Here is a 25,553-nt window from a genome sequence, read left to right as displayed (position 1 = left end):
CAGGATTCTGATTTGATGTTGTCCATAGGAGCTTTGAGGCATGCCCAGGCTGAGGACCCAGAAAGAGACCCCCTTTCTGTTCTGAAACATCAGGCCTGGAACACTTCGGACAGGAGCTGGAGGGAGTCAGAAAGAACTCGAAAGCACTCCCTTACCCCATGGCGGCTCTAGAAGGCTGGTAAGAGCCAGCTGCCTGTCCCTCTTTGCTCTGTGGGGCAGAAACTTCTAGAGGTGTGACAGGGCATGCTGGCAGGAGCTTGGGTAACCACACAGGCGGTGCCTGCTGGAACTGATGTTTGGTTTTCTCTGCATGAAAGAGATTTCTTGTTGCTGTGGCAATCAGGGGACAAGTGGAATGTTGGTGACCAAGATAATCCCCTCCCCTCTCTCACACGGAACACGAGGCCTGTGTGGGGAAGGGGGTCCCTTCCTCCTTCCCCATCAGCCTGGGCTCCTCCAGTGCTCCTGCCCAGGTACTCAACACTCACGAATGACCCATAAATAGGGTGGCCATTTGACCTGCCATCCAGACAGGTCACCTTGCAGACTGACAGGGACACTGGGATCACGTGGCTGTACCATGGTATGAAAAGAGCCGCTTCCAGGCAGCCCTGGACCTGTGGTCACCCTACCTAGGAGCCACGTGATGGAGGCAGGCGGGAGGGGGCCTGCCACATGCCTCTTGCATGAATGAGCCCATTCTGATCCTGCGAGTTGTTGACACTAAGGCTGTCTCCATGGCAACAAGGTCAATGGGAACCGGCAGCCGCTAGTTTCATCTTGACTGTGTTCTTGTTGATGGGAATAAAGGCCCTGCTTCTGACCTCTGGGTTCAACTGGATAAAATTTTCATTAGATTTGACTTCTCGTATCCAGACCCCCACATGCTATTCCATTTCCCCATCTCACCCTCAACTCTGTTTTCCTATGGGTCCTGAGGACAACATTTCCAGAAATCTCATTTCAAGGAGTGCAGAGGCTGAGTGGGGACAGGATGGCATGCGTGTGCAGGGATGCAAGTAGTTCCCAGTTCTGGAAGTCTGGTGATGCGGGGCCTCATCTTCTGTGGGGGGGCAGGGGGCACCTTGTTCCCACGGCAAACATGCTCAGGAGAGAGGTGGAGGGCCTGAGAACGGAGTACTTCTTCCAGGTGGGAGAGGCCAGGGGCCTCAGAGGTGACAGGCAGGGAGGGGACCTTTCCAGTGGGGAGCCTGTCCGGGCTGTTCCGTCCACATGGGAACAGGATCCCTGAGCCAAGTGCGTGGCCTCCTGGGACATCTCCTAGGGGCCCTCAGACATAGAAAGTGGCTTGAGCTGGGTGATTCCCTGCTGCGGCATTGCGGGGTCGGTGGTCGGATGGAGGCTCTCGGCATCTCCTCCTGATTTGCTAAGTGGCATGGTTGCTGAGGCAGGGAATTCTTTGCGCCCTAGTGGGGGCGTGAATGTGCTTGGAGCTCTCCTTGTCTAGTGATGTTGGAAGCTCAGCTGGCCAGGACAGAAGCTCCAGCAGTTGTCCCACATCTGGGGAGCTACATGGTTCTGGAATCTTCTTCTCTCCCATTGGGGTTTGACAGTAGACCATCTCCCAAAGCCCCGCTCAGTGGCAGAGATGGCAGGAGTGACCTCCTGTCTGAGCAGCGCCCCCAGACCACTGGCAGTGGGGGCAGGGGACCACGTGGGATTTTGGACAGTTGCATCTTGCATCTTTCGAGACTCTGGGCTTGTAAGGATTCTGGAATCCGGCGCCCTCTCCTTGTGTCTGGAGGCGGCACCTACATGCTGAGGGGCAGGCAGCACTGAGACACCTGCCTCGTGACTCCTAACTGTGTGGACCAGAACCATCGATATTCAAATAGAGGCTGAAAATCTGGAGATTTTAATACTGGCAACGAATTCTAAGTTTAACAGAACCACCTCCCAGCGCTGAGGGAGACTATGTCAGCCCTGGGTGGCAGTCAGGCACGGGTGGGTAGGGCTGCTGTGTCCTCCACACCAGCACAGGGACGCACTCCATCAGGGCTCACTGGACTAACGGATGGCTAAAACAGGATTCTGTAGCAGCAGGGGGTGCGTGGCGCCCAAGCAGCCAGGGAGAGACAAGAAATCAAAAGGAGTGTTTCTCTTTCAGTTTTCCTGCTTGGGGGCCAGATCAGCCAAATACAATTTAGCCTGAGGGAAGGAGGCACATTTGCAAAACAAGCCCGGATCCTCTGAGCAGAGCAGGAAAAGGAAGCTAGCCCAAACCAACTTGTCTCTGATGCCCACTGTCTGCTCTCCTCCGTGCCAGGGTGGGATGTGCCAGGAAGGCTCGCGGACAGAAGCAGGGGACATAAGGGGACCTACTGCCTGTTCCCTTTGCCAGCAGCTCCTAACTGAAGAGACAAGCAAAATGGGCAGGAAAATTTTCTCTAGGCCCTTCTGTACTGTCTTCACCTCCCCCAGTGACTCTAAATCCTGTGGACACAGGCAGGGAGCAGGGGGGAACTTCAGGGTCTCGCAGGTTCCATCCACTGATGAGTGTCTCTGCTCTTAGGGGCGGAGCTGCAGTCCTGGGCTTGAGCCTGCCATGGGGACACAGATGTGCTTCTATTCACGGCACACAATGTTTCTCATGAGTTCAAGTCATGGAAGCATGTGTGGGGGTGCATAAAAGTCTGCAAGACCCCATCAACTGCCTGGCTTTCACATGGAACTTTCAACCTAAGGAAACGTCTAGGGTAGCATATCTTAAGAGTCTATGGGAAGACTTCACCAGGCCAATTACACACCCAGTTCTTCATGCATGTTTGAGATTGGCTCTGCCTCCAGCACCTGCTTCCGTTCCATGTGGATTGGACAACCATCTGATGCTCAGAGGGGCCTGTGGCCCCAGAACGGTGCTGACCTGATCTCCACGATAGGGCTCTTTGGTGGGGCTCTTGCAGGAGCCTGATTCAGGCTGGGATCTCTCAAAAAGCATAAGAATCTTATCCAGACCTGTGAAATCAGAAAGCCTTAGGGGCTGAGTGGGTGGAGGGTGAGACAGGAACCTGCCTTTTATCGGTCTGCCCAGGTAGTTTCATTGTCGACTGCTGCTCCTGGCACTGAGCCAACACCTCTGCCCAGGCTTTGTGGGCCTTGGAGCATTGGGTGGGGAGCCACGGCTGCCCTGGCTCCCCTGAGCCCCAGGAGCGGGCCACCGGCCATGCCCAAGCTCATTCCTGCCTCCTGGTCCCTCGCTCCTATCCTGGGTGTAACTTCAGAGAAGGGGAGGCTAGAAAGTGCTTCCAGGTGAACATTTGTCACCAGAAAGAAACCTTCCAACCTTGTCTTACAACACACTCCCTTCCCCTGGCTGTTCTCCTTTCCCCACCCATCTCAGTGCCCCTGTCTGCAGCTACATGGGGCCAGCACCTTGCGACTTGCTTTGCTAACTTCCTCTTACCACCCACAGACTCTGGCCAAGACTTGGAGGATGCCTCCCTTGTCAGGGTGGAGCTGCCAGGCTCTTGGTCTTGCACCAGCCGAGTAATGTCTGATCAGGATAGACTAAGTCAGAGAGGAAAGGCAGTGGGTGTCCCTCTCCCTGGGGCTCCCTTCTGCTTGTTCCAGCCCCAGCCCGAGCCCAGGGCTCCAGAATCACAGAGCAGGCCCCTGATGGCCTCCCACCGCATCGCAGACACCGGGTCCACGGGCAGGGGTGGCACAGTGCCCCACAGTCCCCGGGCTGCTGTGGACACTGGCCAGGGAGGGGAGTCCGGCTCCTGCAGAGGGCTCCCATCTCTGAGCCGCTCTGCTGCTAGGGCCACCAGGTGGCGCTAACCGACCAGGAACAAGGGTCCATGCAGGGCCCCCGAAAGGAAAGCCTTTGTTGATTTTACTTCTTGATATTCTATAATCACCAGGATTACAATCTAAGCAAAAAAGCAAAACAAATAAACACCGCCCCCTTTACTGGATCTTTGGTCTTTGTCTGGAAAATTATGAGAAAACAACAGATGCATTGACTCTATAAGCAAGCCTGGGGTGCAGCGTTGGTGGGGCTGCTGGGACAGGTGCAGAAAGGGCTGGGGGCTCTGGACACGGAGGGTTCCGTTGGCTTCAAGTGGCGGTAGGTGCCGGCTGATGAGCCCGCTTCCCTCCAGCCTCTCTGCTACAACAGCTACTTCTCAGCAATGTGGGGTTCCCTGTCTCCAGTCACCTCGGCCATGGAAGCATGTGGGGGGGTGCAGGCCCCGGGGCTAGGCAGGCTCCCCAGCCAGCCCTCCTGCTTTCCCACCCAGAGGTCTCAGGACCTTGGGAAAGCAGTCCAAGTAGAGCCAAGCCCATACGTGGCTGATGGAAGTGACTTCATGGAAGTCTTTGGGAAGGCCCAGGACTTGCTGGGCGATGCAGGGCTACCAGCCAGCCAGCGTGCTCCAGGAGGAGCCCCTGGGTGGGACAGCTGGGGCACGATCTCTTCCAGGGAAGGCTGTGAACACAGCTTAAAATTCACGCCCTCATCCCTCACTCTGGATGGCATAACCTCATCTACTGCTAGCTGGGAAGTGGCTGGCATGCCTGTGCCCTCCCAGGCTGCCAAGGAACGGGGCCAGGCAGAAAGCCACGGATGTTCAGGGCCCCATCTGACTTCCTGCAGGCTCAAGTAGAGCGAGGGTGGAAGGTGCAGGGCACAGCGGTTCGGAGCCACTGTGGTTCTGGGCGGCCGAGGATCACTGAGCAAAGACGGCGGCACAGAGCTCCCTCGCACTCTTCTCCACTCAAAGTTGACCCCGGAGGACGGAACCCCACCTGGCCAGGCCCTTGCTCACACTCTGGGGATTTGCCGGTCCAAAGCTGGTGCTCTCAGACCAGCTGCACTGGAACATACCCCAGAATGTCTGATCTGCTTCAGATCACATTCACTTGAATTCTATAAACTCCCACTCTCAGATGGGGCCCGAGGCAATCATTCTCAGGTCTTGACCTAAGACAAGCAATTCTCAGTTGAGGCCCCACAGGGACACCCCAGGCTAGCTCAGCTCCACTCAGCTCTGAATGACTCACACGCAGAACCCTATTCCCCAAAGTATGTTAGGACGGTAGTGCTTAGCATGAGACTATACTTCCCAGACTCCTTTGCAATCAAGGGTAAACATATGACCAAATTCTGATCCATGACATATGAGTGGAAGTATTATGTGCAACTTCTGGGCCCTGTTCTTGAAAGCAAGAAGCTTGCCCTCCACTCTGTCTTCTGTGCTTCCCACTGGTTGGAATGCAGTTGCAATGGTAGGAGCTGGAGCAGCCATCTTGGACCACAAAAAAGAGAGCAGCACCCTACGAGTGTTAGGCCAGTCAGCTGCAAGGAGCCCCGCGGATTGATCCCTGGCACTCTGGGGCTGCCGTGTCAACCCTGAAGTGCCATGTGAATGTGAATGTGAATGTAAATTCTTTTTTTTAAATTAAAGCCATTGTTCTTTAGGTCTTTGTCACAGCAGCACCCTTCTTCTAACTGTCACAGGAGGGATTGCAAAAGATAGGAAGCATCTTTGGAAAATATATCGAGAATTCCTATCAGATATCTAAATTTTTCCCCCTGTCTTCCTTTTTTTTTTTTTTTTTTTTTTTTTGTAAGAGGCATCCCTCAGATGGCAGATTGAAGGCATGAGACCAAATGGCACAATCACAAGAATCAAGGTAGGATTCTCAGAATCAATTTGGCTTAGAAGTGAGCATTTGTGGGATTCCCAAGGCTCAAGAATAATAAGCCCCCCATCTTGCAACAGGTGAGGCAGAGGCTGCGGATCAGAGTTTCCCTTCACCACTGATAAGCACAACATTTTGATTAAACCACTGACAACTCTGCTGTAGGGCAGAGAAATTTGGAAACATCAGCAAATCAAACTGTGAAGTCTTTGAAGGAATGTGATTTATGTGAAAATGTGATGAAGCTAATGTGTTTGGCTCCAGTGTTGGGTGGCACGCCTGATTTTGGAACCAAATCTGATGCCTTCTTGGCTCCCCGCACACCTCTGCTTTCCCCAAACATGGTTAGCTGGTGCCCTACGTGTGTTCCAAGACTCATCGCGTGTAAAGCTTCCACTGGAGCCTGAGTTCCAAGGCTGTGTTTCCAGGCTATGCATCTACCACCAGAGCCATGCACACACATGCACACTCAGTAACTGCGTGCTGCTTGCTCCCCGCCCCCAGACACACCAGCGAGCCAAGTGTTATTAGATTTATGGGGAGTTTGTTGTAGTTTTACATAATTTTCTTGATGCACTGCAGACTTTTGAGCAGGCATTCATGGTTCCCTCCAGGTAAGCACCAGAGGCTGACTCAGGTCTGGTTTGCAGCCCCTAGAGCTCATGGAGCTTAATCCCCTTGCCCCGAGGGAGGTGGCATCCTTGTCTGACATGGGGAGGCTCCTGCACTGGGGGGGGCGGGCAGGTATTGTGGGGAGGTAGAGGCAATGAGGAGAGAAAAAGGGAGCTGATAGATTACAGGAGTGAGGACAGTGGTGATGGGGTGGCTTCTAGAAGAACAGCCCTCTGTGCGTCTTAAGAGGTATTTGGGAGGACCCAGGCCAGAGGCTCTGACCATTGTAGCCTCCTGGAAGGCATCTTTTCCTTCAGGAATGCCTCCTTGGCTAACCTTTGGCTAATGTGATCTCTAGAACTTCCTAGGAAGTGGGATGAAATTGCATGCCCAGTGCTTTGGATCTGGGTCTGCAGAGGCCCAGCCCTTGACCTGGGCCTAGTGGAGCTGGCTGAATGCTGTGGATCTTGGTTGGGAGACTCTGGATTCTTTCTTTCACCTTCTAGAAGGGGCTTGGGGTGCAGAAAGTGACTGGCCTGAGGTCACATAATGAAGCAGTCACAGAACCAGGCCCACCTGGTCCCCTAGCCTGACTGTCCTCCCCTGCCCAGGTGGATGAGTCCTGTACATTTAGACACCACCTCAGTACCGAATTAGAAGGAGAGGGCAGGCCGGTCTGAGGCTAGGATGCCCAGTACCATTGCCCTGGCTCCCTAGACTCCTGGACTGGCCTTGGAGGGTGCGACCCAGCAGCCCTGGCTCCCGGGGCCTGGACACTGGGGGCTTTTGTCCAAAGCTGGGCACAGATGCTTTCCATTCGACCATCCCACAAATATTTACTGAGGGCTTTCCACATGCCCAGCACTGTACAGGGCCCCAAGGGAGGGCAGAGTACAGGAAAGATTCCTGGGGATTAGCTGCAATGTCTTCAGTTTCTGGGTGCTCTGCAGAGTGTTGAGGAGGCTAGAGAGGCCTCTCCAGTTAAGCATGGGAGGCTAACTTCAGTCTGATGTCTCCTTGGAGGTCCTGAAGTAGCTGGGCAGTGGGGACAGGGGAGGGTAGAGGGCATTGGCGGGGGGGGGGGGGGGGGGTCAATGTGAAGCCCAGCCAGTAGTAGGGAAGGGCCTGCCGAAGAGGTGATGTTTATGCTGAGGGCAGAGAGATGAGGTGGGTAAGAAGATGAAGACAGGGGAGAGTGATCCACCCTGGGAACATAAGGAGGTTTAAACAAGATGAGTGTGTCACATATGTAGTTAAGGAGGATTCCACGGGACATAGCCTGAGCCTGGAAGACCCCTGGGCCTCCTTGTCCTAGATTCCTGGCAGCAGCAGCAAGGCCAAGATGACTGGAGCTCCCCACCAGCACCTAGCTCAGGATGATGGCTCAGTTTTGGGGTCTAGCCCCTGGGCCTCTTTTCCCACACAGACCCATCTTTCCTTCCTGTCCCCAACCCCAACCTTGAGAATGGGGTGTAATCCCCCCATTGGAGCACTGAGGAACTCTCAGGATTGACTGGTCACTGCAGGTGCCATCAAGGTCTCAGCTTGGCTACTCCTAGTGACAGGACACCTATGGTCCCCCAGAAAAGGATATTTTAGTTGCTATCTGGATATGGTGTCCATTGGCTTCTTCCCTGCAGCCCCACCATGGGTAGCACAGGTTCTAAGGGACCTGGTGGCTTCTTCTCAGAGGTTCTGTATGATGACATGTATTTTCACTGAGCCTCAGAAATCAATGTTCTGGAACCCTGGGCCCTGAGTATTGGATGGGTCTTCTTGGGTCTGGCAGGCCCCTGCCTGTTCTTCTTGAGTTCAGGTGGCAGGAGAGGCCACTGAGAGCCCCCAGCGGCTGCCCATGGAAATGGAGCACCAGCCATGCCCAGCTCTCCAGACTCACTTGATGTTCCGATTCAGTGATCTGCACCTGACAGATGCTTCAGAGAACATCACTTCGCTGACAGAATGAAATCTAGCTAATTCTGGTCAACTGCATGCCACCCAGTCTGGGAGCCCAAGCCCGAGCCGGCCCCATGTCCAGGAGCAGATGGGCTGGGGGTTGGAGGCAGGCCAGCTCTGGCCAGCTCCTCCTCTGTTTCCAGGCCTCACTGTCCCCAGACTGCCACTGGTCTCCTGTCTGCAGCCCGTGAGACAGCAGGGCAGGGCTCTCTTGGCTCTGCTCCTCGCTTCCATGGCCTTGTGCCTCTGAACCTCATTGCTGTCATCTGCAACATGGGCCTGATGTTCTGTGCCCTGGTTACAGGGGGCTTAGAGGATCAAGTGAGAATAGGGGAGGGGTGGCCCTTATAGAAGCTACAGTCACTGTCATCCAAGTAGGATGGCTGCAGAGGACCTCTGACCCGCCCGCATCGTGCTGGCCTGGCCTCCAGCGCAGGACCCTGGGCCAGGTGGGCCAGGTACTCACACATGGGTTTCAGCTGCCCGATGAGCTCCTCTTTCGTCCATTTTGCCCACTCCTTCTTGTCGGTGTTGATGGAGCAGAGGATGGGGCCGCATGGCTTACCGCAGTCCTCGATGGCTGGGACGTTCAGATAGTGCACCAGGACGATGTCGGGGTTCTGCAGGGAGAGTACAGAGACTGGCAGCATGAGAGAGGCATGGAGCCCATTCAAAGGGTACCCCCCAACAGGTACAGACAGGCTGAGTGTCCCTACAGCAGGCTTTCTCAAACTTGGCACTGCTGACGGTTGGAACCAGATCATTGTCTGGTGTGGGGCTGCCCTGTGTGCTGGCTTCCACCCACTGGATGCTAGTAAATCCTGCCCCCTTCCCAGCTGTGACAACTAGAAGTATCTCTAGCCATTACCCATTGTCCCTTGAGGGACAAAATCGCCCCCAACTGAGAACCACATGGGCTGATTTGTGTGTAACTAAGGACCACACACAAGGTCAGACATAATCACTGGTCCAACATTCGGGATTTTATGCCAACAGCTGCCCAGGAGCTCTGGCCCCTCTTCCGTGCTTTATACGAAGTTCCTCATCACAGCTTGCTGGACATCCCCCCACACAGGCATCATCACCCCCTTCCTCTCCGAGGGAATTGGAGTTCCCAGAGTTTAAGGCACCCCACTTCTAAGGGCTGGACATCTCTCTGCACTTCAGTCTGTGGGCTTCTCTCCAGACAAACAGCCCCATCAGCCTGTCACTTCTGAGCAACACCCAGGAGGCAGCTGTCACTCAGAGCCTCTGGAAACACCTCCTGGGAAGCCTTTAGAACAGAGAGAACTCTGTGTGAAGACCTCATTTTGTCCCCAGATGGTTCTATGGAAATGGGTCAGCCTCTTCCCATGAGAATCAATTCAAAATGCCCTCTGAGCCTTTCTGCCCACCACCAGTTCTGATAGCGACGTGCCAAGGGGATCTGGTAGGGGCAGCAGCTTCCCTGCAAAGAGCATGGGCCTTCCATGGCTTTCTGTGGCCCTCGAGGATGCAAGGCCATTTATTTGGCCATAACAGGCCTGACAAGTTTGTTAAAAACAAAACAAAACAAAACAAAACAAAACCCAATCATATCACTTTAGAGTGTATCTGGATAAATCCAGAAACACCTTCTACCCCAATCAGAAAGCACTGCTCAAATCGTAAGGAAACCTATGGCAATATATTAACATGCCCCAGGGAACTGCGGATACAGCCCCTTAGAAGGCCCCATCTCATGCTTTTCCCTGGACTTGTGTCCTCTGCTTTTTCTGAGTGATACTCGCCGGCAAGTCCCGGGAGGGTGTGACGACCCCCGGCACAGACAAGGCCACAGTTGCCTTTTTTGGATATGGCCAGGGCAAGAGTAATAAATGACTATGTGAATCAATCAATGCCTTCATAAATAAAGACCCAAGACTACACCATGACCAGTGCAAGAAAGTAGACTGGTATAATTTAAAAAGATTTTCAATAAGGGTTGAAACACAGAGTTTTTTTTCTTGCCAACGCTCAGTTAACCAGGAAATTAAATCAACATGAACAGGAGCCTTCTCGTTAATGGCAGCTTTTCTGGATTGCGGTAATCATGCTCCTTAATAATACTGATAATCCCTGACATCGGCACGGTACTTTATTCTTCTCAGAGCACTTTGCAGCCATTACCTCATGGGTTGCCCGTGCTAGCCGGGGAGGCTGGCCCGCCGGGCCGCGCTGGGCAGGGCTGGGCAGGGCGCCCTCCATCTACAATGAGCCGACTGCGGCAAAGCTGTGTGCTTGGCCAGGGACAGAGCCTGGGCTGGAAGCCAGGGTTCAGACTCCAAATTCAGGTCCGCCAAGACATCTGGTGGCCTCTTTTTGCTTGGTCTAAGTGCTTTCCCACCTCATATTTCACTTTATCCTTGCAATACGCCCAAGAGGTAGGTGGGTTGGGTAGATATGTAATGCCCGTTACATAGATGGGGGAGCCAAGAAGAAATGGGGTCATACACCCAGGTCCCTGCCCTGTGTTCTTCCTACAGACACTGTGGCCTCTCCAGGGTTGCATCTGAGCTGGGACCTCCTGCCTGAGCCTGTGCCTGGCCAGGTGGCAGCACCAGCCACTGAGCGAGATGAGGAAGGATCAAAGGGCTGCAGGCCCCCGGGCCACAGGGGGCATCCTCTGATCCCAGACCATGAGCAGGAGCCAAGCCCTGCAGGAGAAAGCCAGGATGTCAGCCACCTGTGAAATGAAAGGGCCACAAGCTTCCTGCCCCACAGCCTCACTGAGCTCCACTGGATGTGTGGGGAGGCTGTGGGGGCCAAGGTGGTGGGAGGGCAGGTGGGGGCTTGGGGAGCAAAGGGCCACATTCTCCATGCACCCAAAGTTTCAGAAGCTCTGTTCCTTCTTCAGGGCCTAGCTGCATTTCTGCATAACCAGCTTCCATTTAGTCTCTGAGGACAGGCACAGGGATCGCCTCCTCCTCTAGGAAGTGTTTCCTGATATCTTGCCCTCCGTATATCTACCACAGCAGGATGGAGGTTTGAGTCTTCATGGTCTGTGTGCCTCTGCCTCCCTTAACTCCTCAACCACAGGGACCATGTCTGGCAATGATTGGTGCTCATTTTGTGTTTGTAGAATTGAATTGGGCTGTCTCGGGACTCCCCATCCTCAGGCTCCCCAAGCTTGTGTTCCACGGACATCTGGCTTCAGTTTTCTGGGTCTTTGTGGGCAGAGCAGTCTTTCCAAAATACGCATTCCTAGGAAGCTAAGAGGTAAGGCTGGTCCTTAACCTTTTCTGGGTCTGAGGCCTCTTTGAGAATTTGATGAAGGCTGTGGATATTCCACTTCTAGTTTCAAAAGCTACCCAAGGCACATCAACACTGCATTTAAGGGGTTCACAGATCCAGTGGTCTGTGCACCCCACATCTGTAACTACTGATTCAGGGTTTCTAGATTCACCATTGCTCTGTTGATTCGAGGAATATGCTCAATGTGCAGGGCCCCTTGTGGGGAGCCTTTGCTCTGCATCTGTGCTTCTTGGGGGCCTTGATACAGTTGAGGAGAAGGTGCCAGCCCCTGAAGGTCCAAGGGGTGTGGGTTTGGGGTTAGGAACTGCAGGAGTGGATGGCGCCATGGTCTGTGTCTTCAGTACAGATTCCATCCTAAGGCCTGGGGTTCCTGTGGCTGAAACTCCTGGGCTGAATTTTAAGCGATGACTTCTTGGCTTGGGCTGGTTTTAAGACACAGAGTGATTGAAGTATTTTTGGAAATTTGGGGCACACATCACTTCTTGGCAACGTTGCAATTTTATTCATTAGTTGTACGTTTTATTGGGTGTTTTTGGCAGAAAAATATATTAGCCATAGAGTCCCAATGCATCAGCTTCATGGAGTGCTCATAACAGTGTCAGATCCTGGCCAAGAACCGCTCTGCTGGCCTCACACAGTGGGCGGGACAAGTGCTCGCCCATGCCCAGCTTGGGGGGTACCCAGCCAAGGACACACCCCAGCAGACCCGCCAGGACTCTGGATTCTGGATGGCTGGGGAGCCAGCTTGCCTTTGTCTTCCCTGGGCTGCTTGCATGTTTCCTGGGGGTTTATCACTCAGCTCAGGTCTTACAGGTCGGGGCTCACACAACAGCCTATCCAGAGGCTCCTCCCTGGGCAATGGAGCTCCTATGAGCATACAAGAGCCCAACCCCCACAAAGAGAGCATGACCCTTGAAGATGGGCCCCCTGAATGTCCAGGAGGCCTGGTCTGGGACTGAAGGCCTGAGGGAGGGAGTCCTGTGGGGGCAGGCTGTAGCTGTTGAAGGAAAGCTGAGAGTAAGTAAGAATCTTGGAGAATTTCCAGAACCTTCTCGAAAGCACTTCTTGCCAAGCTGCTCAAGGGAGCCTACCCAGGGCTTCTGAGAGGTGTGAAGTCCCCTTTGGACAGAAGTCCTGCTCTTCTGACTTCCAAGTGCCACTGGGCCAGACCCCAAACCGAACTCTGACATTTTGCTGACAGAATGACCAGAGTTAAGGTAGAGGCAGTTTCTCTACCTCAAATGCATTCCCTCTCTGTGACAGCCCCTCTATCCTAATTCCTCCCTACCACCCCCCTAGTGCATGGAGACTCCCCTTCTTCTATGCCTCCCAGTGGGGTCCTTGTCCTTCTCCTTTCTTGGTGACCTCATGCAGCTTCATGACCTTACAACTGTTGAGTTGCAAGGATTCTAGATCTCTCCCCAGCCCCACTTCTCTGCTTGGCTCCAGTCTCACCTGTCCAACTGCCTATTGACAGCCCTGGTCGGGACTTCCAAAGTACCCCTGGTTAATGTGGCTGAGCCCAATGTCCACAGGGCCCACCTGGTCCACTGGACCCTGCCCGCCCCCACCTGTGAAGGTCATTCTTTCTTCTCACTCACTCCCTCCTCCTCCACAGCCAGTTCGAGCGAGCCCTGTCATTTCTTCCACCCACTCTGCTCCCCTCTCTGAGCCCTCATCCCTGCCACATGGACCCTCTGCAGGCTTCCTCACTTCTGCTCTGGCCTCCCTCCCCACCCACTCTCTGAGACCAGCAGCCATGATCCATGATTGGGCCAGCCTCCCTGGCCTGCGAAGAAAGCCCACATCCCTGACATGGATATAGGAGAACCATCCCTTTCTCTCTGGGGCCACTTCTGGCCTCACACTCCCTTTGGCCCACCCACCCTGACATTCCCATTCCCCTGATTGCCTGTCTTCTCCATTTCATATGTCCTGGAATCTCAACACCTCATGGACCTCAATCTCCTCATGGGCACCTTGTCTAAGACCCTATCGAATGAATTTCCCCACTCCTGCAGTCCCAGCACCCTTCACCACTTCCTGTTTGGCTCTTGCCCCCATTTCTTCTTTCTTTTTTAAGATTTTATTTATTTATTCATGAGAGACACAAAGATAGAGAGGCAGAGACATAGGCAGAGAGAGAAGCAGGCTCCATGCGGGGAACCTGATGCGGGACTCGATCCAGGATCATGACCTGAACCAAAGGCAGTTGCTCAACCATTGAGCCACTCAGGTGCCTTCCCCCCTTTAAAAAGACTTTCCATTTCTTATTTCTGAGCAACTACTGCTTGGACTGCTTTCTCACCTTATGTGTGAGCTCTGCTAGCCAAGCTCCTTTGTTCGTGGCTGGCTCCCCAAGCCCAGAGGAGAGCTGGCATGTGGTAGGTGCTCTGCCCCTATGTGCCGAGTGCTGAGGGTGTGGGACAGCTGAGCTGCCCTTGGGGCACAGGCCAGTGAGCCTGCCAGGCAGCTGACCTTGGGAGGCAGCATAGAGATAGCTGTCTCCTCCCTGGTGACTCAGCATTTGGGACCCACCCAGAAGACCTCCAGGTGTGTCTTCCTGAGGGATGCACAGACTCAGGAGGAGAAAAGGGTGGTGTCTGTCCTCTTGGAAGTGGGGCAGCAGCATCTGAGGGGGCCCAGGAGCCCTTGGCCCCTTGGTGGGAGGCTAAGCTGACCCCTTGCCCCAGTGCCACCCTAGTTTTTATCTGAAAATGTGACGTTTGGATTTGCTCAGTTGCCAGGACTCTGTGGGACAGAGACTCATAACATAGGTTAAGGGTGGTGGAAGAGTATGCCCTGAGGGCCGGAGCTAGTTGATCTCCTAAGACACCTTTTCCAAATGGCATATTTCATCTGACCCTCAGGGACAAAGGGAAGTCCAGGATGAACAAGCCAAGGACCTATGTCTGAAAGCACAGGAGTGCTTAGGAATGTTCTGGAAAGGGCATGCTTTGCCAAAGTCACACAGGCTCCTTTCCTGCAGGCCCAGTCAGTCTTTACAGCACCCTGCTTAGGAGGACACCTCATAGGTGTTGTAATAAACAGGCTTTCCAAGCTTATTTGAACATTAGCCTGAGCCCCTCTTGGGAACACAGTTTGGGAACCATTGTTAGAGTGCAAAGCCAAAGGAAATGATGGTTAGCAGTTCTGGAAAACAGCATCCCACCTCCTCCCACCCAGTTCCTTGTGCCTCTGGGGCATCAGGGCTTCAGATGCCCAAGAACTGCCCCCTTTCCCCTGGTCACCATCCTGTCCTGGCCCAAGGCTCAGGTGGCATTTGAGCTGCTTTCACCTAACCACCAAGTTTCTGAGGTATCTCTGCCCTGATTTGGTGCTCTGTCCACACTCTCTCCCCTTCCTGGTCACCATGGCCAAAGTTCTTCCCCTACCGGGGCTGGGCCTTCCTTTTGGAAAGATGAGCAGAAGAGGGGTGCCAAGTGGGGGGATTGTGTATGCCCCTTCAAATGTTGGCGCATTCTTCCTGACCTGGGCTCCCTGGGCCACTGGGGTCCTGCAGGGAGAGGGAGGCAGGAAAGAAAGCATGACTGCTCATTTAATCTGGTGATGGAATTTGAGAGAGGGAGACCATGTTGGATGAGAGAGTATCCCTGCTCCCCCTGTGCTGGTGGCCACTATCATGTGGCTGCTCGGTGGCTGGGTGGGCAGCAGACCGGGAGAGCGGCTGGTGGAGGTGGGCCATGTCTCTCTGAGGGTGCCCATGGGCTTCCCTAGCAGAGACCCCGCCAGGGAGAACTGGACTCACCCTCCATGGGGGACTGGACCTCAGACCGGGGCTGGAAGCAAGAAGGAGAGGCAGAGGAAGGGAGGAAGGAAAGAGAAAAACAGACGAGGAGGCTCAGCAGACATGTGGGAAGCCCATGCTAGTGGCAGCCACGGGTGGCTGAGAGTGGGTCAGACAGTGGGGAGGGGTGCTAAGCTTCCCCCTGGTCCCCAGAGAGCTCCGACTTCCAACCTGGAGACAGAGCCCCATTACTCCTGTGGCTTCTGGCTCTAGCTTGGGCCAGCACCTGACCTGGCTGAGTCTCTGTGTCTGCCCTGTAGGATAGGGGAGGACTATGAGTGGTTTGACCTGGTTGGGAGAGAGGTGAGGCCATAAGGAGCTCAGGATGGGCCTGACCCATGATCAGGGCTCACAAGCAAGGCCACCGACACTGCTGATTTGACTGGGGGTTCAGTAATTTGCTATGGGTTCAAGACAGAGTTGGGGGGACATTCCAGTTTGCAGGGAGGAGCTGAGCCTGAGCCTGCTGCATGCAGGGCCCAGCCCCAGGTGTGTAACAGGCTCTGGCAAGGCCGGCAGGTACAGCAGTGAGCTCCCCATCCGAGGCCCCACTCGGGGGGTACCATGTCCTCCTCTTGGCCACCGCTGGATTTGGCTGCTGCTGGGTGCCAGGAGGTCCCCCCAGCCCCGGCCTTGTCTCCTTCACCTCTATGGGAAGGAGAAGGCCCAGAGCCAGCACCCCTTCTGTGGAGGAAGTGGGGCAGCAGCACACGAAGTGGTTAAAAATGCAAAAAGCTGTTGGTTTTGATAAAGAAAAATGCAGCTGCAACATCTGTTTGACTCTTGTTTGCAGCTTCATCAACGCTAAGTGGTCGATAAATCAGAGTGGCATGGCGTTCCGTTTCTTCTGTGGCTCAGTCATTAATCTCGTGCCAGTTCTCATGAAAAATGAAGGAGAGAGGCTGTGTGATAGTGAAAATGTATACATTACCCAGAAAGTCATAATAGCGTGTAATAGTGCCACACACCTCCCCACTTGCTGCTGGGGTGCGGGGGTGGGCCTGCGCACTGCCCGCCCAGGAGGGGGACAGAGTAAATCACCACCGTGTGAGCCAAAGCCCATTCTATTATTGCATCTGTCACGTGAGCACCATTTATGCAGATTCCGAAAGCCCCACAAGCCTGATCTTAAGAGGCAGAGGCTTCCCCATACCTGGGTGCTTAATAAACGGGGTAGATGCCCATAAAACAGGAGTGCAAAGCCGGCAGAAAGAAGGGCAGGATTTATTAGGGAATGAATAAATGATGATACCAGGCATCTCAGGGCTGTGGGTGTCACCATGCTGCAAGGCAGAGAAAAATCCTCTCGCCTGTGTTCCAGCTGCCCGGGGCAGCCTGGCATCTGTCCTCTGCTCTGGATGACGCCCTGTCCCCATCGGAAGGGAGGCCAGTCATGGAGCCCTGGGCAGGCTCCAGCTCTCTCCCGTTTCCCACTGAGGGCTGCCAGCAGGCAGGCTGAGGGTCACGCTGGTTGGAGGACATGCAGGAACTGTGCTCCCTGAGGAGGGCCAGGGTGGGCACAGGGTGTAGGGTGGGGGGCAGTTCCTGGCTGCCTTGGTCTCCTGCGGGCTGCTAGGCCCTTCCGGTTCTCTTCCCTGCTGCAGAGAACTCCCGTGTACAGAATGGACACATTTTATGTCCTCTCTCCTCCTGGGGGAGGGGGGCAGGAACGTGCCTGTACCCCCAGCACACACCTCACAGTGGGCACCTCTGTTTGCAAAGATTGCTTTCTGACTGTCAGCTGCATGCCGAGCCCCACCATCCGGCCCTGCTGACCACCCCTCACTTAGCCCCTTCAACAACACACGGATGCAGGTGCTATTGTTATGCGTTCCAGGGATGGAGGCTCACTGCCCAGGATGCTGTAACTCGCCTCAGCCATGAGTCCCATGCCTCCTCGCCTCCTCTCCTCTGGGCCCCAGGGTCTCCCAGGGGACTGGCCAGAGCTTGGGTGGGGGGAGGGGTGTTCAGCTGCCCAGTTAGCATCTACGCCAGAGCACAAACTAGTCCAGGGAGGCTGGCCAGGTCATGCGGGGTGCTGGGAGCTGATGGGAACAGGGGTGTGGCTGTAAGTCCTGGCCTCTGCGTTGGTCTGTGAGCTTCTCAGGGCAGGGCCGGGCAGCAGAGTCCCCATCTCTGTGTTCAGGCAGAGGAGTGAGGTGGGGCAGGGGACAGCTAGGAGCGGAGCACTTGGTGACTGGGGCCAGACCCAGGTCCCCAAAGTTGGGGGTGGCTAAAGACCCCAAACAAGAGAAAGAAGGGAGAGAAAGAATAGAGAGGGGCCCAGTAAGCAGTGAAGCCAGCGGGCGGCGCACTCCCTGGGAGCCAGGCCTCGCCTCTGCCCTGCATGGCCAGGGACACAGACGGCCTCCCTGCTCCCTGGCTAGCGCCCCACAGGGCAGGGGGACTTGGGGTGATGCCCCGCAGGGAGGGCCCACAGGGGGCCTCCTCTCCTGCTCCACGTGGGGGCAGAGGCCGGCTGCCCTGGGGGAGCCCCCACGCCCCTGCCTTCGAGCTGCCCTCATTAAGCCACCGCGCGCCACAGGGAGTCTGGGGCCCTTCCCTGCTTCGGAGGGAGGCTGGGAGGCTTAATTAGTTAATGTGGGTAAAGTGGTCTGAAGATGAAAACCCTGGGTAATTGCCGAGTGCTGCCACTGCTGTTGTTATTACACAATTACCAGAGTTTTCCAGTCTTGGGAATAGACTTAAACAGTTTCCACCTGGTGCGGAGTTCCGGGAGCCGCGCCGACTGAACGGCCGCCCGCGCGGCCCCTGCAGCTCACAGATGACGCGGGAACCCGCGCCTGGCACGGCCCTGGTCACATCCCGGGCACTGGGCAGTGCTGGCGGGAAGAGGAGTCACCGTTCTCCAGGCGCACATAAAAATGCATGGGCTTCGAGAGTTGCCAAGGATGCCACCTGTCCCGACCTTCCTGAAGCCTCTGAGAAGGTGCCACCTAAAGGCTCCCTAGAAGGTCAAGCCATCCTGGACAATGACTGTCGTGGAGAACATTCTATTATGGAGCAAGACCTGGCTGCCCACCGCACCTGCCAGCGGGGTGTGTGGGCAGGTTTCTGGACGCACACATGGAAGCCGTGAGATTTGCGGTGGTGTGGGGCCAGGCCTTGTCTTATTTAAAGTCATTACAAATGGTCTGAGGGAAGGAATGCCCAATAAAATCTCATTTGCAGATGACACTAAATTTTTATGGGTGACGAAGTGCCCATAAAGTGCCCAAAGTTTGTGATCAGTCCTGAGAGGATCTCTCGGGGTTGTATTAGTGGGTGCGGAGTGACAGATGGAGCCCATTGTGGGTGAAACGCAAGGCAATGAGCTTGGGAAGAATAAAACAAATTGGCCATGGAGGCTGGGGGGCTCGAGTGCCCAGGAAGACCTCTGGGCTTCATGGATGCCAGTGTCCGCCAAGTCGTCCCTGGGACCAAGGGACCACGCCTGGTGAGCTGGGCATACCCGGGAGCTGGAGTCGGAGCAGCAAAGGCTCTTTTATTACGAACCATGATCTGGAATAGTGAGTGCAGAGGGGAAGGGGCTACCAATGGAAGAAAGGCATTGGCCACGGGGAAACTAAGATTAAGGATTTTTCTGGCCAGAAAGACAAAAGCCAAGAGGAAATGCAATGTACGTGTTTTAGGTTAGAAAGAGGAGAAGGTGAATGTATGCTTTTTTTTCACTAGATCCCCAAATGCTAAGAATAAGGGTTCCCTTTGGAGCTCAGGAAGGTAATTTTAGCACAAACAAACTCTGCGCGATGGGCAGTTAACGTATGAGACTCATTATCCCAAGGGGGACACGGGCTGAAAGGTAGAAATACATATATATTTTTAATGGGTGATATTAGTTCCTGGGTGGCTGATCCATAGGGGTTATGGAAGGGTTATATCAGAATATTGGGAGACGTTGGGAGTCATCTCTCTATGGGACCCAGATCTGGGGGGGCACCTACTGCATGGGGTCAGGGTTGGGAGTGTCAGCCAGGGTGCTCAGCCTCTGCCTGTCATTTCCCACTTGCCAGGCACCTGCCAGGGATGTGCGTGGCTGTCACCCTGTAGTTGGCAGAGCCTGAGCTTGAATGAGATTGTTAGTTTTTCTCCTGCTATCACCTCGAACTCATTTTTGATTTATTAAAAGTCGCAGCAAGTGTCATTCTAGCCAGCCCTGAGGTAAGATGCCTTGGACCTTTCACTGGGACACTGGGGAATGGGTCCTGCTCAGGGTTTGGGCCTTGGCCCAGAAGGGACCAAGGGGGGAAGCACTGGGGCTGGTGGCATGGATGCTTGGTACTCCGTCTTGAGGGCTGCAGTCCCCACTGCTCACATCTCTCCCATCCCAGGAGCCACATCCATGGGCCACATGATCCCCTTCTCACCAGCCTCTGGCCGAGACTTGGCCGTATGCTCCTGGAAGACTGGATACCAAATCCACTGCCCTCTTGTCCCTTCCTCTCCAAGGACATGTGCCTCAGTCTCGCTCCCAGAGCTGGTGTCTCTGCTTAGAACCGTGCCCCATTAGGCAGTGAGTCAACCCCATCAGATGACAACGGCACCACACAATCATCCAGGCGTCTGACGTGCTCTGGAGCCTTTCCTGTCCATCTGCTCTTCACAATAGCTCTGGAGGAAGCTGAGCATGTGCTGCTGTCCCCACTGGCCACATGAGCCCTCTCTGACGGAAAGGTGCCACAGGATCTGGTCAGAGATACATGGCTAATGGGAGGCAGAACTGAACACAACTCTACTGGATTGGTGTTTTTTTGTGATAAAAGTATCCAAATGTACTTTAGGGAACAAACCACTTCTCTCTGACTCAGTCCAGGGAGGGAGCATGTGACTCAGGCTGGCCAACTGGAGCCCTACATTCTCTGGGCCTTGATGACTGGCCATGAGTCCCAGCCAGAGGCAATCACAGCTAATCCCTGGACTTGGCTGGAGCCTCTAGGGAGTAGGGATGTTCTTTCCTGCTGGACCTGAGTCTGGGATGATGAAGCCTAGTGCTCCTGGAAGCCATCTCTTGCATCCAGGGCATGGGGTCCAAGAAGGAAGCTGACGTGGAGGTAGAACTGAGGGAAGGAGACACCAAACGTCCATGTTATTGATTGGGCTCCTTGATCCAGTCATGCCTGAAGCCAGAACACCTCAAGACTTTTCAGTAACTTGAACCCTCAAATTTTCTTTTATCCTTGGAGCTAGTTCAAATTGAATTTTCTGTTGCATCAACCAAATAAGAACCTTAATTCCTAAGCAGATATGTCATCCTTTTGCTAAGCCACTCTTCTCTCCACTCTACAGTTCAGACTGTCCGCTGGTTACTACAGCAACAGCAGTTACTGTGATTGCTGAGAGCTACCATTTATTCAGCACTGGTATGTTCCTGGGTGCCTCACAGGCCTTAGCTCATTTAATCCTCACCAGGACCCCATGAGGTAAGGACTGCCTTGCATTATCTCTACTTTACACACAGGAACATGAAGTGAAAAGAATTAGGTCGTCCACCAAAGTGCCACCTTGAACCCAGGTCCATGGGATGCTAAAGTGAAAGTGAGGTGTGCTTTGGTTACACATGCTGGGGTTTGCATCTGAGTTCTGCTACTTCCTAGCTGTGGGCGTTGGGCAAGCCCACCTCTGTACCTCAGTTTTCTCACCTGTAAAAGGGGGGAGAATACTGGTACCTACCCCGTACGGGTGACAAGCACTTGAACGGTGCCTGACATGTTGAAGCAGCCAGGTGACTCTCACAGTGACCTCTCAAACCCATGTGACTTCATCATTCAGTATTGCTACAGACCACCTTTCCCCAAGATTTCACAGAACTTATGTGTGGAGTGAAACCAAATTGATTCAGACATGTCTTTTTTGGGAGGTGTAATTCTCAAAGACAGGAGCCCATCGAGGCAAGATTAAGAAATTCTTCTCAGACACTGAGGAAGCATCATTAGCACCAATGCATACTCAAGCTTTGGAGGGGTTTTGATGAGCTAAACACGGGTCATTCTTGGCCAATCATGAAAAACAGGATCTCTGAGATAATTTTTGGCTATCTTCTAAGTGTTGGAAGAAAACAAAACTATATTTTTCAAGAAATATTGTGTGATTTAAGTATCCATGAATTCAAAGAGATACCCACCCCAGCCACATCCTGTCACATGGTCAGAATGTGTGGGATTCTCTTTGGCCACCAGAGTCATCTCTAATCCTTAGCCAGGTAAAAGCCATGTCACAGGACCTCAGGTCTTTCAAACTCTTCTCTAATTAATTATTGCTTACCTCCTCATCCAGATGCTTTATATACTTTAATTTGTACATGAAAGATCCTTAAGGATCCTGCAAATCATGGGCCTCTGGGACTCTTCTGTGTATTCCTCTTGGAACAGAGGATGATTGAGGTGGGAAGACACCTATGGGTTGTCCAGACCAACTTCTGCATCCCCTTCCCTGGAAAGGGAGAGAGTGTGACTCTCACACTCAAGAGAGGCTGTGACTTCTAATGTCACCCAGTGGAAAGGGAGAGAGTGAGGTCAGGGAGCCATACTCAACTTCCCACCCCCTGCTTGCTTCCTGGTTTTGACCCCTCCTGGGGTTCAGAACCACCCCCAAAGCAATGGCTGCACTTCCCTTGCTTTGCAGAGAGAAAGTAGAGCAGGGCAGAGCTGGCTGACGTCCACCCCATGTGGTATTCACAATGATGCTGGCTTCCTGGCCCATGACCTTCTTTGCAACCTTGACCATGGATGGGCGCCCCCGAGATCCCCAGTGAGCTGCACGAGGGCACTGTGCTTAGCTCTTGGAGCTCATGCTTTCAGGCCAGCTTCTTCCTTGTGGTAGCCATGGTGGGGCAGGTGCTCTAAGCAGGGATGTCTGGGCGGCTGGAACCTGGGCCACCCTCCCTCTGCTCTTGGGGAGCATCTGGGGAGCCCCTCCACTAAATCCTGTTAAAGACATAAGCCCCAAAGCTCTTCCTTGAATGACAAACAGGCAGAGTATGGAGGCAGGAGAGGATGAATTGTGCCTGGCCCACCAAGCATCTATAGGATTTTTATGCTCTGGCAACTGTAACGGTGAGATTCTAGCAATTGTTTTAGAGGGAATCATGATTAAATTGGGCTGTATGTTTTTTTAATGTGGTCCCCAGTTCCTCTTTAATACCTTGGTAGGACAAGATAAAGTGTAATCACTGAAGTAATTGTGGCACTCAACAGTTTATGTCTTGAAAGAGTGACTGAGGGTTAACAAAGCCACTGCAGGGCGAGGTTTGGATTAGAAATTACAGTTTTTCTTTTTGTTATTTTCTTTTTAAATCCTTCTTTATCTTCTTCCTTTCTCCAGTGGCTCCTGGAGCTGCCTGATAACCTGTAAGCCTCCTTCGGTAATAACGGAATCTGCTGTACTAATGACACAGGCAAATCCGGGGGCCGCCTCCTCTGCAGAGCCACTGCGGCAGGCCCGCCCCTTCCCCAGAGCCCATGCCCTTGCAGGCAATGCCGACCTGTCCCCCAAACCGGCAGGGCTTGACATCCTGAATACCAACACCGGACAAGGCCTGGTCTCTGCTGCTGCAGACCGAACAAGCGCTGGAGCCGAGTGCCGGGCTGCCCCATGCTGGCCCCTTGCAAACAGCAGAGCAGGGTGAGCTCACCAGCTCTGAGTCTTCTTCCAAATGTCCCCCTCTCCTGGCAGATGCCAAAGGCCCTAGTGGGGTGTATGTGTGTGTGCTGTGGCCCCAGGGAAAGGATGGCTCTACTCCTCCCCAGATGGTGCGACAGAGAGATGGGCATTCTCCAGCCTCCTTGGGGCATCTCCAAGCTTTGTGCTTGGAGAGCAAGACCCACATTTGCTGGTGGGGGCAGAACCAAGCCATAGACCTGGGAAATTCCAGAAGGATTATATGGCTGTGGCTCTTGCCGCACTCACTAAGGCACGACTGGTGCCAGCAGAATGGAAGGAGGGTAGAAAGGTGGGCATGGTGAGGCTTTCTCTGTCCCTGAGGCCACTGCCCCAGTCTGGTCCTTATCCTTTCACCCATCAACTGGCACCGGCCTTCTGATGGGCCCCATTGGATTCTCAGACCCATTTTCCCAAGTCTCAGCTCTGTTGGCACCACTTGCTGCTGGCCGTCCACGACTCCTCATCTTCTGTGAATTCAACCCACAAAGATATGAGTCTTCCACGACGGCCCAGATCCCTTTGATCTACACCTCCACACACCCTCCTCACATCCCTGGCACAGTCCTTGGGACCACTAAACCTCTGCCCACTCTGCTCCTTTCACCCCATCTCTGCCAGTCCCCATCCCACCTGCTTGTCCAGACCCAGTTCCAAAGCCACATTTCCCCTGAAGCTTCCTCTGACACTCCCAACACCAAATAACTGCATTCTCCCCAGATTCCCAGAGCAGCCTTCTGAACTTGTACCATATTTTTTCACTGATATTTGGACTCAGGTCTACATCCTCCTTTAGACTCCAAGCCTTCTGATAGTAGAGTCTACATCAGAAGGAAATTCATAACCCAGTAGGGGCCAACAGGTACTGGTTGAATCAACGGCTGGTTGACATCTGCCTTTGGGGGAGCGGTGAAGTGGCGCACCCAGTATGGACTAGTCGCTGGGGGCTGTGCCTTTGGAGGATAACAAGTGTGTCAGCCAGTTGGGGGCTCATATACCCTCCATCTACCCACTACCCTCTCCTCCCTCCTGCCATTGCTGAGGCAGAGTGAATGAAGCTGCATGGGCCATTCTGGGTACTTCTGCATTTGAGCTGATTGGACTCTCCATGTATACACACGCACACACACACACACACACACACACACGCACATACTCACACACACACAATTCACACACGCCTCTCAGCTGTGAGGCCTGCAGCTCTCTCTCCTTGTTTGTTTTTAGGTCTTACCACGGCTGCCTTGAAGCTGAGAAGACAGACGCTGGGCCGAGGGCCTTGGCACCAGCCCAGGGTAACTGGGACACCCATGTTTGCAAAGAAAGCATTTGTGAAGTGTGAAGAAATCAGAACAGGGCCGTTCAAAAACTGTGTTTAAATTTCACTCAAAATGTTCTATTTTGTGTAAGGGGCAGAGTCCCTTTAGAAAAACACTTGCTGGCATTTGCGAACCACTGTTGCCATGGAGCTGTTAAGAGAAGTTAGCTACCCAGGGTCGGCAATTAATTCTAGTGGCTGTCGGTAAAATGAGCCAGCAGCTCCTTTTGGAAAAAGCCGATGGGTACACGGAAGCTGAAAGGTAAAAGTTGAAAAAATACCTCTTCTGATTGAGGGTTTTAGACTCACTTGAGCAAGGTGCCTTTCTTAGTTCTTTCTGTATGCTTCCCTTGCTGTGCAGGAGAAAGGGTGCAAGTGCTCGGAGCCCATAGAAGATAAGGCTTTCTTTTCTCTTAGTTGACTTGAGAGAGGGGTGGGGGATCCCAGCTCATCACTCACCAGCTGGGTGCTCCTGGGTAGGATGCCCAGCCTCTCGGAGGAACAGCTTCTTCTCTGCAGAGTGGGGGGTAATGGTAGTACTCACTTCATTCATTCACCCACTCATTCATTCAACAGGTATCCATCCAGAGCCACGACGTGCCATGGACTGGTCTAGTGAGTAAGACGAAGTTATTCTCAAAGAACCCAAAGGAAAAGATAGGCCAGGCATATTCGGAGAAAGGAGAAGGTGATTTTTGAAGGGCTGGTGCTATGAGTATAAAAAGCCTGAATGACGGGTATCCGAGGGGGGTGTGAGATGGAGTTTAGGCAGGGAACTCTGGAAAAGCCTTGGAGGAGGAGACCTTGAGTTGAATCTGGAATAAGAATCCAGCCTGGGAAAGATCTGGGGGAAGCAAGGGTTCAGACCCAGGCGGGTGTGAAGGAAGAGGTTAGGGCAGCCTCAGCCCTCCCCACCCTGCCCCGGGGACATTCAGGAAAAAAGCCATACCAGAAGAAATGGAAGTTCCAAATAAGAGAAGAGCGTTAGGGCTGGTGAGGGCCACCCTCTGTGGCAGTAGCTGTGCATCTGTCTGCTCATCAGTGCCTGGCCTGAGCTGGGCCATGTTCACATGGCAAACATGTGAAACAGTTCAGGAATACAACATTGTTAAATGAGGCTCCCCCTTGAACTCAAGACTCAGTGTCTTGGGATACCTGGGTGGCTCAGTGGTTGAGCATCTGCCTTTGGCTCAGGTCATGATCCTGGGGTCCTGGGATCGAGTCCTGCATCAGGCTCCCTGC

General features: G+C 53.7%; 1 protein-coding gene and 1 long non-coding RNA gene across 14 annotated transcripts in view; one reads left to right on the top strand and one right to left on the bottom strand.

The window, feature by feature from the left end:
- Positions 1 to 25,553, bottom strand: part of CAMTA1 (calmodulin binding transcription activator 1) — an 848,163-nt gene that overhangs the window by 96,665 nt on the left and 725,945 nt on the right. For all 13 annotated transcript variants that reach the window (XM_038537825.1, XM_038537826.1, XM_038537830.1 and 10 more), the window contains one exon: positions 8,702 to 8,855. In XM_038537825.1, the coding sequence (XP_038393753.1) occupies positions 8,702 to 8,855 (154 nt within the window). The remainder of the gene's footprint in view (positions 1 to 8,701; positions 8,856 to 25,553) is intronic.
- On the top strand, positions 388 to 25,553 carry LOC111095978. Its single transcript, XR_005359847.1, has 6 exons — positions 388 to 473; positions 5,597 to 5,658; positions 20,624 to 20,757; positions 22,658 to 22,957; positions 24,221 to 24,573; positions 24,888 to 25,553. It is a non-coding gene; the product is annotated as an uncharacterized LOC111095978 (long non-coding RNA).

The sequence above is a fragment of the Canis lupus genome, chromosome 5, assembly GCF_011100685.1.
Source record: "Canis lupus familiaris isolate Mischka breed German Shepherd chromosome 5, alternate assembly UU_Cfam_GSD_1.0, whole genome shotgun sequence".
NCBI lineage: Eukaryota > Metazoa > Chordata > Mammalia > Carnivora > Canidae > Canis > Canis lupus.
The sequence above is the reverse complement of the archived record's forward strand: the minus strand, read 5'-3'. Positions and strand labels throughout refer to the sequence as shown.